Source organism: Sinocyclocheilus anshuiensis, unplaced genomic scaffold (genome assembly GCF_001515605.1).
Source record: "Sinocyclocheilus anshuiensis isolate Anshui unplaced genomic scaffold, SAMN03320099.WGS_v1.1 scaffold1696, whole genome shotgun sequence".
NCBI lineage: Eukaryota > Metazoa > Chordata > Actinopteri > Cypriniformes > Cyprinidae > Sinocyclocheilus > Sinocyclocheilus anshuiensis.
In genome coordinates this window covers 653160-668534 of record NW_015555835.1, presented here as the reverse complement: position 1 = coordinate 668534, position 15375 = coordinate 653160, and the positions used below count along the sequence as shown (strand labels likewise).

At 37.3% G+C, this 15375-nt stretch overlaps 1 protein-coding gene across 1 annotated transcript; it reads right to left on the bottom strand.

Annotated features, from left to right (window-relative positions):
- Positions 1-2711: 2711 nt before the first annotated feature.
- On the bottom strand, positions 2712-14137 carry LOC107675432 (epoxide hydrolase 4-like). The gene is made up of 7 exons (XM_016469767.1): positions 13565-14137; positions 11620-11705; positions 10015-10172; positions 8612-8740; positions 7507-7610; positions 6191-6339; positions 2712-3628 (listed from the first exon to the last, which is right to left on the bottom strand). Exons 1-7 carry the CDS (start codon positions 13805-13807, stop codon positions 3385-3387), a joined length of 1113 nt encoding a protein of 370 aa, XP_016325253.1. The 5' UTR covers positions 13808-14137; the 3' UTR covers positions 2712-3384.
- Positions 14138-15375: the final 1238 nt, after the last annotated feature.

Sequence of the window (15375 nt, the reverse complement as noted above, 5' to 3'; positions counted from 1 at the left end):
GCCCAAGCCTGCTTTGTTTCCACACGGCTCACTGGTTCCTGCCCTTTCCCCCCAGGGAGCACCCGTGCCCACCTCCTTTCCACAGGCAGCACCTGCGCCACCTTTTTTTTTTTTCTTCCACAGGCAGGCATATATATTTGATGTTGCGTTGCCAGGTAAAGCCAAACTGAATTACCGTCGTGTGTGAAATGTAATTACCATGCTCACGGGGAGATATAGTGTTAATAATGTCACGGGTCAGGGTGCCCTCTGGCTCCCTCTGCTGTCTGTGTGTCATGTCTTTTTCGGCGGCTTGTGATCGGTGCAATCAGCGCTGATCTGGCGGTGGGGCTACGCTGGTCACTGGCTGCCTCTACCCCACCTGTCGCTTATTAGCGACACACTTTCCTTTATATTCCTCTTCCGTCTAGTCCTTGTTGTGAGTAGATTGTTTTGTGTTCGATGTGTTTTGTGTCCCGGTTGTTTCGTTCTCTGGTGTTACACTCACCGCTGTCTTCCCTGCTCCCAGGACGCATAGAGAGAAGGACTGCCTCATTCAACTCTCAGGTTGTTGGTCCTGTGCGAGCGCTGAGTCTTGGGCACTCTTCTCCCTTGGTCCGCATCACACTGCCGACCGAAGTTGGATTACCCCCAGAGACTGGCTCGCTATTTTGGTTACAGTTTTATTTGTTTTGGTTACGTTTTGGAGAATAAACTGTCTTTGCATCTAATCCTCTGCCTTTGAGTCCTCTGTCCTCCTCGTCCCGTCACAAATACCATGTTTTTGAGAAATTAATACCACATGACATGTTTTAAAGTACCTTGCAGGTACTTTATGGTGTATGAAGATCGTATTCATTTAGTACTATGGTATTTAGTATCATGATATATTACCATCTGATAGCATCACCTTTTTGCAAGGGTAATGAGCTGACTGCCTTTTTTTGTTTTTTTTACAATTTAAGAGGGTTGTTATACATAATTTGCAATTTATTTATTTTTCTTCTTGTAAACTGCAAGAAGGTTGAAAATGTATGTATATATATAAAGTGGGTCATTGAAAAATAATTAAATGTGTTTAGTATGGAGTCATGAATGTGGAAGAATACTGCCTCATTCAACTCTCAGGTTGTTGGTCCTGTGCGAGCGCTGAGTCTTGGGCACTCTAATCCCTTGGTCCGCATCACACTGCCGACCGAAGTTGGATTACCCCCAGAGACTGGCTCGCTATTTTGGTTACAGTTTTATTTGGTTTTTGTTACCTTTGGAGAATAAACTGTCTTTGCATCTAATCCTCTGCCTTTGAGTCCTCTGTCCTCCTCGTCCCGTCACAAATACCATGTTTTTGAGAAATTAATACCACATGACATGTTTTAAAGTACCTTGCAGGTACTTTATGGTGTATGAAGATCGTATTCATTTAGTACTATGGTATTTAGTATCATGATATATTACCATCTGATAGCATCACCTTTTTGCAAGGGTAATGAGCTGACTGCCTTTTTTTGTTTTTTTTACAATTTAAGAGGGTTGTTATACATAATTTGCAATTTATTTATTTTTCTTCTTGTAAACTGCAAGAAGGTTGAAAATGTATGTATATATATAAAGTGGGTCATTGAAAAATAATTAAATGTGTTTAGTATGGAGTCATGAATGTGGAAGAATAAAAATAAAATCTCACAAATAGTCCACACCCACTTGACAGTTTGATTTATAATAGTAACCAAAAATAATAATATAGAAAAGAGAAAAGTTAAAGTACTTTATACATGACTATACAATACATAGAGACTGGGCTTGAATTTGATTAAACAGAGAATGCTTGGCTGCTAACTTGGTGTTGCAACTTGAGTAGTGTTTATTGCATTACCCTTAATGACTTGGATTGAAACAATGAGGGTTTTGTTGGGTAAACCAATAACACTTTATAAGATCCCATTAATTAACTTTAGCTAATGCATTTACTAACATTAACCAATAATGAGAAATGCATTTGTTACAGTATTTTTACTCTTTGTTAATGTTAATAAAAATACAACTGTTCATTGATGATGGCATAGGTCCATTAAATATAAATATTAACAGACACAAATATGATTTTGATAATATATTAGAAAATGCTGAAAATAAAATGAAGTATTTTTCATTGTTAGTTCATGTTAACTTATGTACTTAACTAATTTTTAACAAAAATAACTTCATTTTAATGAGTTACCAGTAAACAAATTAGAGAATGAGTATGAAAGTTTTTTTTCAAACATTAAATTTCATTCACATGAATTTAATGTTGTATGAAAATATTTATAATTAAATATTGAATAAATATTAAAATATTTAACCTCATTCCAATGTTAGGAATTCAATTATTAAAGATTTTAGTTGTTTTAATACTACAATTGATTGCTTCTGTTATCCTCATTTGTAAGTCGCTTTGGATAAAAGCGTCTGATAAATGACTAAATAACTAAAAATAAAAAAAGTCAGCAAAATATATAACAATAGTGGTTTTTGGATATTTTAATAAAAAAATCGTACATATTGTGCCTTTAAAATGTTCCACATATCTTAAAATTTGCAAGCACCTTATTAAACACGTTATCAATAACTATTGTTGTTTAAAAAATGTTTTAACTTTAACGTTGCAGAACCTTCTTGTATATGAACAGAGAGAGCAACAGTTACAGAGTAACAGAGAGAGCAAATTATGTTGAAGTCAGCGAGTTTCCACTATTATTTATTTGCTTATAAAATCAAAATGGTACAGAGCTGGTTCCAATGTCTTAGATGCAGTGTTTAGGAAGAGATACAAAAATGTGTGCAATATTGAAACATCACTTTGTTTTATTATACAGGAAGATCAAAATAATGACATTCTCAAATGTTAAGCCAAGTATTGTCAAAGATACAAAAAAAGAATATCTTCCACTAAGACAACACAACCTAATAGATATGTGGAGGGGTTTAGGACTCCATAAGACAGTGATACAGAGAGTGCAGAGAGTAGCAAATCTGATGATACAAACGGCTGACAACCCCACAGCTCGGTCTCAAAAAGACATGGCACATCTTTTATGCTGCAAAATGGTATGTCGAAAGGCACCACACAATACAACTCACTCACAGATATTTTGCAACACACTTTTAAACACCGTCACCAAGAAACCTTAAGGCGAATGTCATGTGCAAACTTGAGAAAAATAGATTAAACACACTACTCTCTATGCAACCCCTCCAATTAAAATGTGCTTTTGTTCTTTTTCCGCTTCACTGAAGTCTGATTTGTTTCTATATCTTAGATTATCAAATTTAAAACAATGATTGCATTAATCATTACATTGGTTTGTTTTCACAGGCATTTCTCTGGTCCCCTCTTCAGGCAAGCTCAGAGGGAGAAGGACCCCATTATAAGTTCCTGTAGTTTTTCCGGCCTTCTCCCTCCTTAATGAAAGTCCATATGAGTGTATTGACGATGTCGGGCTGGTCTTGTTGTAGCCAGTGACTGGCTCCAGAGATGATGTTGAGGCGGAAATGGTTTCTGATGTACAGACGGCAGGCCTCGGCCATGTCCTGCTCCAGGAAGGCGTCTCTCTCTCCCCACAGCAGCAATACAGGAGACTTCACCTCACTCTGACTCAACGGGAGGACACTGCAGAATACAAATAATACAAAAATTAGGGCTGTCAACTGATTCAGAATTTCAAATGTCAAATTAATTGCACTATATAGTGATTCATTCATCTAATTATTTCCAAATAATCACACACAGTGTTTGCTGAGAAAATCTTGCAGATGAAGATAATATTTTATTGTTGTAGACAAATAAATCATTGAGTAGGCGTTACAAAAAATTACTTTAGGAACCGATAGGTGTTTATTTTCATTGCAATGAACATTTTACATTCAGTGACATTATACATTGGCCATTCTGCAACACTGAAAACACAGATCACGAGACTGCTATCATGAGAACACACTGCCGCGCTTCACTTTGAAACATGCAGACTATATATGTATGTAATTAAGTTGCTGTCATTGTGATAAGATAAACTGGTGAATAACATCATTTAAAATACTAACCAACTGTAATTTTTACTGGCATTGGCACTTGGCGAGTGTTATTTTTGGAGCCTGATTAAGATGTTTAAGGCCATTTCATAATTCATGCTGGTTGTAAAATCCGTATATATACAGAATATTCACATCCCTCACTATAAAAAAGAAAAAAAAAGCTTTTATTAACTGTCCCTGAAAATGACAGAGTAAAAATGTCTGACAATTACTAAAATCATTATTGGTCTGTACCTGCTGGAAAATATTACTTTTGCTATTTAAACACTGTAAAAGTGCCACTTCAAGAACAGTCTACAGCTGGGGTTTGCAAATCTTTTGATGCCAAATACATACAAATATAATGATCCCCTTGCAAGAGACCCCCTTCCTAAAATATAAAGGAATATATATATATATATATAAAACCCCATTTATACTGTGTGAAAAAAGTTTGATATTATGCACAATTAAATGATTCGTTTTTTCATTATTATTTCACTGAAACAAAAGCAACATATTATCTGGAAAATACTGACTTTACACTATAGGTGTACCTTTTTTTCTACCCACTTTTAGATGATGCACAGTAATCCTTTCAAACATTTCCAATTCAGATAATTTTTTGTAGGCTGTTTCTCATAATAAATATCATTTCACACCGACAGTCCTAAAAGTACATTTTGTAAAATATTTTCTCTCTCTCTCTCTCTATAATGTGTGTAATATGGAGATACTAATTTGTTAAACAGACGTTAGGACGTGTTGAAAGGTTCGGAAAGGTTCCTCTCCTCAGTTCTGATATGGACTTATGTGTTCCTAGTTTCTGTAGAAACTGTTATGTCAGCACCCTCCTACACATACCCACCTACACACACACCTACACACACACACACACACACACACACACACAGTCAGCGCAGCTCTGCCCTGAGACATAATCAAAGTGTGCTTCAGGAGCAGATGGAGGGCTCAGTCATGCATGCACGTCTCACATGCTCCTAACACATGCACTCAGCAAGCAAATTAAAGCAAAGTATTTACACCAGGGTGTCCACAAAAGTACACGATTGTTTAGTACTCTCAGAGACACCCAGCATTTGATTTGATGCTCATTGTGTAATACCATTACAGTATAGGCAGTGAGTTAATGGCTGTTCATGCACAGCTCAGAGAGCATGAAATCAGTCTCTCTCCATCTTGACAGGAACACATGCACTTATGAAATTCGTTCTCATTCTGTTGATGTCTATGATGTTATACATTTCTTTGATGTTATGTATGTTATTTTGAAATAAATATATACATTTTTCTTTATAAACAATAAAACAAATCTGTTATAAGCATTACTTCTACAATAGCTGAAGTAAAAAATATCAGCTCCTTAAAAAGTTGCTTAAAGGGGTCCTATTATGCGTTTTCACTTTTTCAACTTTAGTTAGTCTGTAATGTTGCTGTTTGAGCATAAAAAAAGATCTGCAAAGTTACAAAGCTCAAAGTCCACTTCAAAAGGAGATATTTTATTTAACAGAAATCACTTTTCAAAATCTACAACGAACGACTTGTTTGGACTACAACGCATATTTTCCGGGATTTGTGATATCACAAAGATCGATGAATGGGACGAGACCTGGTTGAGCTGCACTAGAGAAGGCAATGAGTGTTATCACTATGTCGGAGACAGGCTAGCTTTCCCAAGGCAGACGAACTTAGAGTGGTTACAATCATCCGGGTTTAAATTGTGCTCAAATTTATTTGATTTTGACGCAATATTAGGCGCCGAGTGGTGCCAATCACAACACACACTGGCCCAGCTAACCAATCACAGCGCATTTCGTATTTCAGAAGGCGGGCCTTTATTTGATACAGGAACTATTCGAGCCGTTCATGCCAGACTGGGGAGAGAGGTGTTGTAATAATGTAAAATATGTGAAAAATAATGTGTTTTTCGAACAACCTAGTATGAGAGCCTGTTCTAGTACACCCTCAAAACAAAATCAAGACTTTGTAAAAGAGCATAATAGGACCCCTTTAATATGTAACATTAAATAAACATAAATATCCATTTAAGACACTAGATGGCAACATTTTCTGTAAAAGTGGCTAAGCAGTGTCAAAAATACACAACTGTAATCAGATTTTAAATAAGACACACAAGTACCTGAAGACATTTCTGAAGTAGTTGAGGGCCCCAGTGAGGGCCCCTGGCTGTGAGAGAGCATGCAGGTATGCTTCGAGGTCTTCTGTGGTGAGCCAGCGGGCCTTACAACTGATGCCTGTGCTGCGGCTGGTGAATAGACTCTTCAGCGCCTGTAAATCCACATTAGCAAGCAATGAGAAAGCAGAATGAGCAGAATGAGAATCAACTATTTAATTATGTCTAAATAAAATCAATTTATTGTTAGGTACAATATACCACATAATCAATATTTAACTGAAGATTACAGATGTAATTACATGCAGGTATTTTTCAAATGTGAAACATGTACACAAGTGCATTGTATCAAATGATGAATTTAAATATGAATACATAGCAGTTAAAGACACTTAATATAAAGTGGGTTCCATTATTCAATCTGGTTCCATCAAAATAGAACTAAAAAGAAAAACATCAATTTTATAGATGCTATGCAAAATAATTTAAGTTTTTACCCGTTTCATATTTTGTTCTTGATTTAAATTATACTAGAGACAACTTCACACTGAATTATTTAAATATGCTGTATTTCAACAATAGCACTTACTATAGGCTGGGCAAAATTACAATGCATAATATGCATAACATAATCAACCACTAAAGCTAGTGTCTATCCAGAGCTGATTCATAATGACTAAGCTATGTGTGCTAAAGACAGATGGATAAGCTTGGCCTACTGATTCACTCTGTATTCGTAATTCTTACACAAACAAATTCACATGCTGAACCCAAAAGCTGGTCAGTTATGCAAAATGATGGGTAATTAAATGTTATCAATCCACGCTCTATTAATTTAGTATTTCACACTTTATACAAATGTACATTCATGTCAATAATTCATTACATACATTGGCGGTAAGATTTCTCTTAAGCCCACCAAGGCTGCAATTATTTGATCAAAAATACAGTAAAAGCAGTAATTTTGTAAAATATTATTACACTTTAAAATAACTCTTTTCTTTTTAAATATATTTTAAAATGCAATTTATTCCTGTGATGACAAAGCTGAATTTTCAGCAGCAATTACTCTTAATTTTCAGAAATCATTCTAATATGCTGATTTGGCACTCAAGAAACATTTCTTAGTATTATCACGAGTACTGCTTCATATTTTTGTGGAAACCGAGATGTATATTATTTTTAGGACTGTTTGATGAATAGGAATTTCAAAAGAACAGAATTTATTTTTAATGTATTTTTTGTAACAATGTAAAATCCTTTACTGTCACTTTTGATCAATGTATTGCATACTGAATAAAAATATTCAACTTTAAACTCACCTTGAAATCATTGATGGAGAGCATTAGCTCTGGGAAATATTGCAACTGGAAAAAAAAGTAGTAACTTGACTTGAGCATCTGACTGGGGTGATGAAGGGCATAATCTGGACAGAGAAGAGAAAAAATAAAAAATGACCATCTTAAGCAAAGGAAACTTAACCCACCTTTGTACAGTGTGGCCTTAAAACCCATTTTCTTCACTTGTAAGCACATGACTCACATATAAATTGTCAATAAAAAGGTTAATAAAGAAGTTTTTTTGGTCGCACTACTGTACATCCTGGCAGTCGTTTTAAAATCATTTCAAATCTGGCATGGTGCTCTGTGTGGAGGACACATTTTTGCTCTGGAAAACTGCCCTCAGAAAAGCTAATTTTATCGATTTTTCAGACATCAAAAGCATGATTCACTTTTGTTAGTGGATAAACCTAACTGTAAAACATTTATAGTCTTATAAATGATCTGCATGTTAATAAATGTGTTTGTTGCCTCTAAGAAAATGTGCACTGGAACACATGGAATGGACATGGATGCAATGAATATAGAGAATATCTACCTTTTAAGTATTACTATACATTTTTTATTAGAAAAAAACAGCTAGGAGACAGTTTATTCCATTCTATCATGTTGCAGTTAGTTTTATTATCAGTCTTTGATTAATTTTTTTTCACAGTGTTGTCTCTAGGCAAAATACCTTTTTGATTTCAGTTATGAGATCCATGTTATGTGAGAAAATGGAATCAAATCATGCGTCATAGCTTGTGCAATAGAGGGTTAAAACTGAAGACACCCCATTAAGCAGAGATGAATTTCAAAAGAACAAGAAAAGCAAAAGGTGTAGTCGTGTCACTCTCAGCAGGTACTGAGTGTTATTATAAGCGGGTCCCGTATCTCTGCCAGAAAGCCTGCCTGTAATTACCTCCTCCTCCAGGCTGAAGTGTGCGAGACAGATGGAGGGCAAAGCCCCATGATTCCCCGGGCCTAACCACAATATTTCATGATGAATGATGCAGATCATACTAATGAGCCCTAAAACCAAAACAGAGCCTCTGGGGCAGGCATGATAGAACAGGAAGTCTGTTTGTCAGATGTATAGGGCACTTACCAGTGAACACACAGGGGTGAGGGCTGTTTAGCACTATGAGTTTTGTCACCATTTCAGGGTAGTGAATTGCACAGAGCCATGCGATGATGCCACCCCAGTCATGCCCCACGAGAAAACATCTGTTGTATCCTGAGGAGAGGATCAGAAGGAGGAAGCTGACATGTTTGTGTTTGTTGTGTCGTTGTGAATTTATGCCTTATAATTAATAGGGAAAGTGAGAGACAAGACAGGAAAGTATAGCAGAAACAGGGGGGATAGGTTTAGAAAATGACACAAGCCAAACTCAAACGCATATTTCCCAAATGAGCACCATAGCACAATGTCTCTAACCACGGTCACAGTTCCAACTTGAATTAAAATGTTGACCTTTAATTTGAAACCCCTACACATGACATGCAAAAAATAGGAATTTGTTCCCACTTATCAATCCGTGGCCACATTTTTCATGTGCAGAGCTCCAGAATTTTTCAATTTAAATGTCAAAATTTTAATTTACATTCAGTTTTAAGATGGAACTGTGGCCTTGGTAAGATACATTGCGCTATGGTGCTCATTTGCACAATACGAGATTGAGTTTGGCTTGCATCATTTTCCGATCCTATTAATAATTTATAAATTCATTCTTAATTCGTGACCACTGGATCTTGTTTTTTCCCCCTGCATGTCATGTGCAGGGCTCCATACAAAATAAATAAAATAATATAAAATATGGCACAGAAAGCCAATTAAGTAAACTTCGAAATCGGATCTGTTTCTGTTTATTCCCAAATATTCATTTCATTCAACAACAGATAACAGAAAACAATGATATTATGTTGAGCCTTGTGTTTTACTGCACAATTACTGCTGTTTACACTGTGGTTCGTGTGTAAGTCTTCTTCTTCTGCAATAAAATCATGCTGCAGTTCATTTAGTGTCATATCAAGGACTGACTCCGGAAGAATGACACCATTGTTGTGAGCCAGGGTGGAGGTTTCCACCGTCTGCAATAGAGTGATTCAAATGTCAAGGAAGACATCATCATGAATCCTAATAACGTGTCATTGACAGCCTGTCACAATACACCGCCGGCCGCTTACACACATGCCACTCTGTGCAAGCAGACAGATGAGTTTAACTATGACATGATATAGTGTTCATCTACACTTGTCCTTGAGTCGCATTGTAGCGTAGTGATTTGAAATCTAGAGGCAGACAATTAGACTTCATTTTAAGCAGCCTAAACTGACAATACAAATCTAAAAAGCCAAGGGCATCTGTGAACAGGTCACCTTCACATTACAGACTATTGGGAAGAGTGCTACATTAGCATTCACCACTACAACAAGCTTATCAAAACCTCTAGACAGGCTGGAATGTGAAATGGAAATAGGCCTGAGATAATGGAGGCAGTCTGTTCTTACCCAGATACTTCACAATGTCCTTGATGTCAGTGACAAGGTAGTCCAGTCGGTAGCTCTCAGTGGAGGAGGGCAGGTCAGACTCCCCGTAGCCTCGCATATCCACCGCAACAACACGGAACTCGCTCTTAAATTCCCTCAGCTGGTGACGCCAGGAGAACCTGGCAAAGGGGTGGATCTTTGATAAATATTTAGTATGAATTCTACAGGTTACACATGAGTACATTTTTGTTAAATTTAGATCAAATCTCTCTGTTCTACATTGTTTATTTTCTTTTATTCCTAAGAATATGAATTAATAATGAATGAATTAATTAATTAATCACAATTATTTTATTAAACTGACAGTCATAGTTTCATATTTCTTTTCAGTTTTATACACTACCATTCAAAAGTTTGGGGTCAGTAAGATTTTTTTTATTCAGCAAGGATGCACTAAATTGAGCAAAAGTGACAGTAAAGACATTTATCATTTTACAAAACAATTCTAATTTCGAATAAATGCTCTTCTTTTGAACTTCCTATTCATTAACAAATCCTAAAAAATGCATCAAGGCCAAGAACTTAATATTCTTCAAATTTAAAATAATATTACAAATATAATTTTTTTCCCATAAAATAAATATAAATATAGCTACCTTTATATTTTAGGGGGTCCTGCAAGTTATGCCCAAAATACCTTGTGGAAGGTGAGAATTCATTGGACTGACCAAATTTAGATATGGGAATGGATGATTTCTGCATTGAAATATATTTTTGCAAAAATCTGAAGGACTGGTTAGCGTTTTAAATGAAAAGGCAAAACCCATTTTATGGATTGAAAGTACCCTGAAACTAGTTTTACATGTAAACTTCTGTCGAATTGCCACATGTGGTAGCGCTCACTAACTCGTGATTGTGTCTTTAAAGAATGAGAAGAAAGAGGGAGAGTGAGAAAGTTGAGGAAAAGTAGAAGAAGGAAGCCTATAGGATTCTGATGAGTCAGTGCAGCAGAGGCTCTCAGAACCCAAAACCAATATGTTAGAATGTAGATGAGCGTTAATTTAGCACGCACATTTGTGTCCTCATATGTCACAAAAATGCGCGCACACACACACACACACACACTCTATTATAACCTTCACATTTCTCTGTTGCTCAGCAATGAGGGAAATCTTTGACTTGCACTTTTTGAATGCAACAAACTAAAGTGGAGCAGAAGTCAGAAGAAAAGGGCATCCTCCAGGTCTCCTCTACGCGTCCAAGAGTTCATCACTGATTTTGGAGCAGTAGATTGGCCAGTGAAGCAGAAAGGAGCCATGCCACAATAATTAGGCACAGTCCTGTCCTGATCGCAGTTCTGCAGTCTGGCAGCTCACTGAAATGACAGCTTCATGGTCCCAAGACACTCCGAATGTCATGACACTCCATATCACATTTCAGAACAGTACAATACATAATACCACCCATTTTACATTTCATAATAATAATTTGAGAAAGGTTTGAGTGTCAAATATTATCTATGACTCCATGTGTATAATGTGGACTGATTCCACAACAACATATTTCCGATCTGTGCCTGGCAGCATCCCAGTAGAGAAGTGTTTCCCTTGTGTGTGTGAGTCTCACCAAAACTCAGGGAATCCATGCAGAAACAGCATAAGTGGCTTTCCTCGTTCCCCGGCAGCAACATAGTGAAATCTGAGTCCAGACTCCTAAAAGCCATACAGAGACCAGAGGCAGTTATTCTTCACAATAAATCGAGGATATGATAAAAAGCAGTCTGGTCTCTTTAATCACACGGGCCTGTCCATCCTGATGTAAAATCTATTCTCACACCACTCTCTGCTTGATAGAGCTATAAAATGCATCAGAGAGAGGGAGTCGTGTCCACAGGCTTCAGCTAATATTAAAGCAATATCTTCAATTGACATTTATGGGAAAATTCATACCGTTAAATGACAGCCTGCATCAAATTGCATGTGATAGTATCCTCGGGTTGTCTGGCTATTTCAAGAACATTGTTTGCAATGCAAAATTTTCCTTTTGAAAACAGACAAGTTGTGGGTTCAGAAAACATCTCATCTCAAAAAATAACTGATCAAATATGAATTATTTTTTAACTCGGCATGAAAAAAAAAAGGTTTCTCCCTTGAAAATAACATTTTCTCAAGGTCACTTGCTATTTTACGTTCAGATAGAGATCATAGTTGATAACAGAGTTTTTATACCAAATCCCTCAATCCCAGCAGCTGCAGAGACCCAATCTTACAATATTTTACTTTAGAAATGTTTGTATACCCCACGTTACAAAAGGGTTACATACTCGGGAACAAAACTTAAAGTGGTTGTTTTCAAGTGTAAGACTTAAAAGGATGCTACGTTTTTAGAAAAAGTGCAGATTCAGAGTACCTAATGTTTGAACGTTATGTTCAAAGCTCTGCAGGTATATACACATACCAGCTATCCTGAGACTGCCTAAGGAACTGTTTTCAGCACCTCTTGAGTGGACAGCGAAGTCCAGGCAATGCCTATGATTTTGCTGGAAACTGATCACTCTGCTGTCTGCTGCAGAACATTGCTCAATTGATGTTCAGTGATGGAAACTATTCTTCCCGGAGCAAACATATGGGAAAGAACGGAATAAACCTCTTTAAAGGAATAGTTCCTTTAAGAAAAAACATAGTTCACCCAAACATGAAAATTCTATTATCATACCCTCATGTTGTTTCAAACCTGTATGGCTTTCTTTTTTCAGTAGAACACTAAAGAACATAACACTTTAAAGAATGCTGGTGACCAAACGGTGTTAGTTACAGTTGACTTCCATTTCTTAAAAAAAAAAAAAAAACCTACAGACATTTCCTTTAGGGCTTTCCTGTAGTTTAAACAGTAGAGCATGGCGCTACCAAGGTCATGGGTTCAATTCCCAGGGGAAGCAAGAACTGGTGAAATGTAAAATGTGTACCTGGAATGCAATGCAAATTACTTTGGATAAAAACATCAGCCAAAAGCATAAATGTAAATGTAAATCTTGTACATTCCAAGGAAGATAGTCATACAGGTTTGGAAGAACATGAGGATGAGATGAGTACATTTTATTAATGTTCATTAATGGGTGAACTATCCATTTAATGTTTCTATTAGACACCAGTGAAGGAGAATAAATTGAGACTTTTGCTTGATCTTCTGCTTCTAGAGAAACACCGAGTGATTTAATGCATCTTCTCAACAATATCTCAAATTGTGCCCAGGTATGGTAAGATATCAAATCTGAAATGTAATCTCAATCAATACACTAATATTTGTCATCATTTAAAAAAAAAAGAAAAAGAAATTACTGCTTATACTATTCGAATTCATGCTTATACTTCTGTAATCTTACTGTACGTCAACAATCGACTCATTTGTTTCTCCTAAGGAGTCAAAGAGAAACATCTAAGACAAAGTTAATATTTCAAAGAAAAATGAAAAGAAAGAAAAAAACACCACCGAAGGGCAAAGTTATATTTATGTATACATGCTTTCATATACTGTCAACCATCCATCCAACTTATACCGATCGATCTCTTACCTTGATTCTAACATAACAGTGGGTTCCCAAGGACGTGTCATTCAGGCACGCTGGGGGTGTCTCACGAACCGTCCACTGAAAGGTTGTTGACGGTCGTAGGATGATATTCCAGCCAAGTTTGAGCAGCGCTACGCCCGTGCATAGCGCGCAATATCCATAGACGAGAGACCAGTATCCCATAACTCTGATCTTCAGCGTCAGTCCGACTGTCAACAACAGCAAGTTATGAAGCAGTCTCGCCATCTTTACATTACTGCGGAAATCCGCTTGTTGATCACGGCTTTTATTGATTTGTTTACTCAACTGCCTGCGTCTCAAAATCGACGCGCATCTTATAGCCCCGTCGCACCGTCACGAGCGCATCCTGACCGGGGAGGATCCCTGTGTAGACGGTACGGAGTCACGCTTACGTATGACAGAAGAGATGCTCGGTCCCAAAGGTGTTCGCACCTCGGACTGAACCATTACACCCCATCTACACTGACAAAACTAGAAGGCTCCCATTATAGTCAACACAGCTGTCTGGGCCCAGATCGCATTGGAGCGCGAGCTCACAGACTGTCCACGCGCATTGTTCTGGACTCCCGCGAACTCTGCCGGTAAGAATGAGCAGAAGCTGCGCGGGAGAGATCGGGTTTTTGTCTCGCTCGCAGTGTAGATGAGGTGCAGATGTCTTCCGACATTTTACCCTCTCCCTCTCTCTTTCTCTCTCTCTCTCTCTCGTGTAAATAAACACTTGGTGAATTACACTTTTCTGAGAATAGAATATTGAAGTGGAGATCGCTAAACTGCAAGCTAACCAGTGTTTTCAGAAAGCAAGCGCGTTTATCCACAGTGGAGAGAGAGCGCGTACACATGGTTGCCAGGTTGACAAAGATAAGTAGCACACTTAGCAGATATTTCCGTATTGCGCAAGTATAAAGCTCTGTTTTGGGGATTACGTCTCTTTATATCAGGCAACCCAGTTGTGTTCCTCTGCGGCCAGATTAAACCTTATTGTAGCCTATATATGCTCTATTAATTCGTTTTTAGAAACCTCGCACTTTTCTACTCTATTTTAAACGTTGTAAAATTGTAAACAAATTAAGCGCGGTCCACTGCTGCACACGTGCCACAATATCGATACAGGGCCATCTGTATCGATACTATTATCGTCAAATCTCTGTGACGATACATCGTCGTATCGATATTTTGAACACAGCACTATTAACTACACATAAAAACCCGACTTTTTACTTAAGTACCAGATATGGGTGTTATGCCATAAAATATTTTTAATACGACTGACTTTATTGTACGTTACTAATTATAACACTTTCATTTTACAGAGAGTAAAGAACATTTACATTATCAAATAACATTTTCATTCAGTCTAGCCAGAGCTCAGGCACTCTCAAAAACTCCCATTATGATCACTGAAGCTGTTTACACTGTTAAATCAATATATTACTTACATTCGTACGCACATCTGCACTTTGTTGTTTCTGATGAGAGCATTTGCCAGATAATTCAGTCAGTCAGCAAGTGAACAAAACACCGCGTTTCAGCGATGACTCACCTGAACACCTCTGATTGGTCATTGCATTCGTAAGCTCAACAGAATCGTGCGTGATTGGTTATAATGCAGCGCTGTACAAACGCGTCTGGAAAGCAGATTTGAATTTAGCAGCTGATGCTGTGCCGCACTTAACGATATAATCACACCGGTGTGATTGTATCAAATATAAAAAAATATAATTCGGCTATTTTTTGTCTTTTGGAAGCTGCATTCAAAATCCACTTGGCTCAGAAATCTGGGGGGGGGGGGGGGG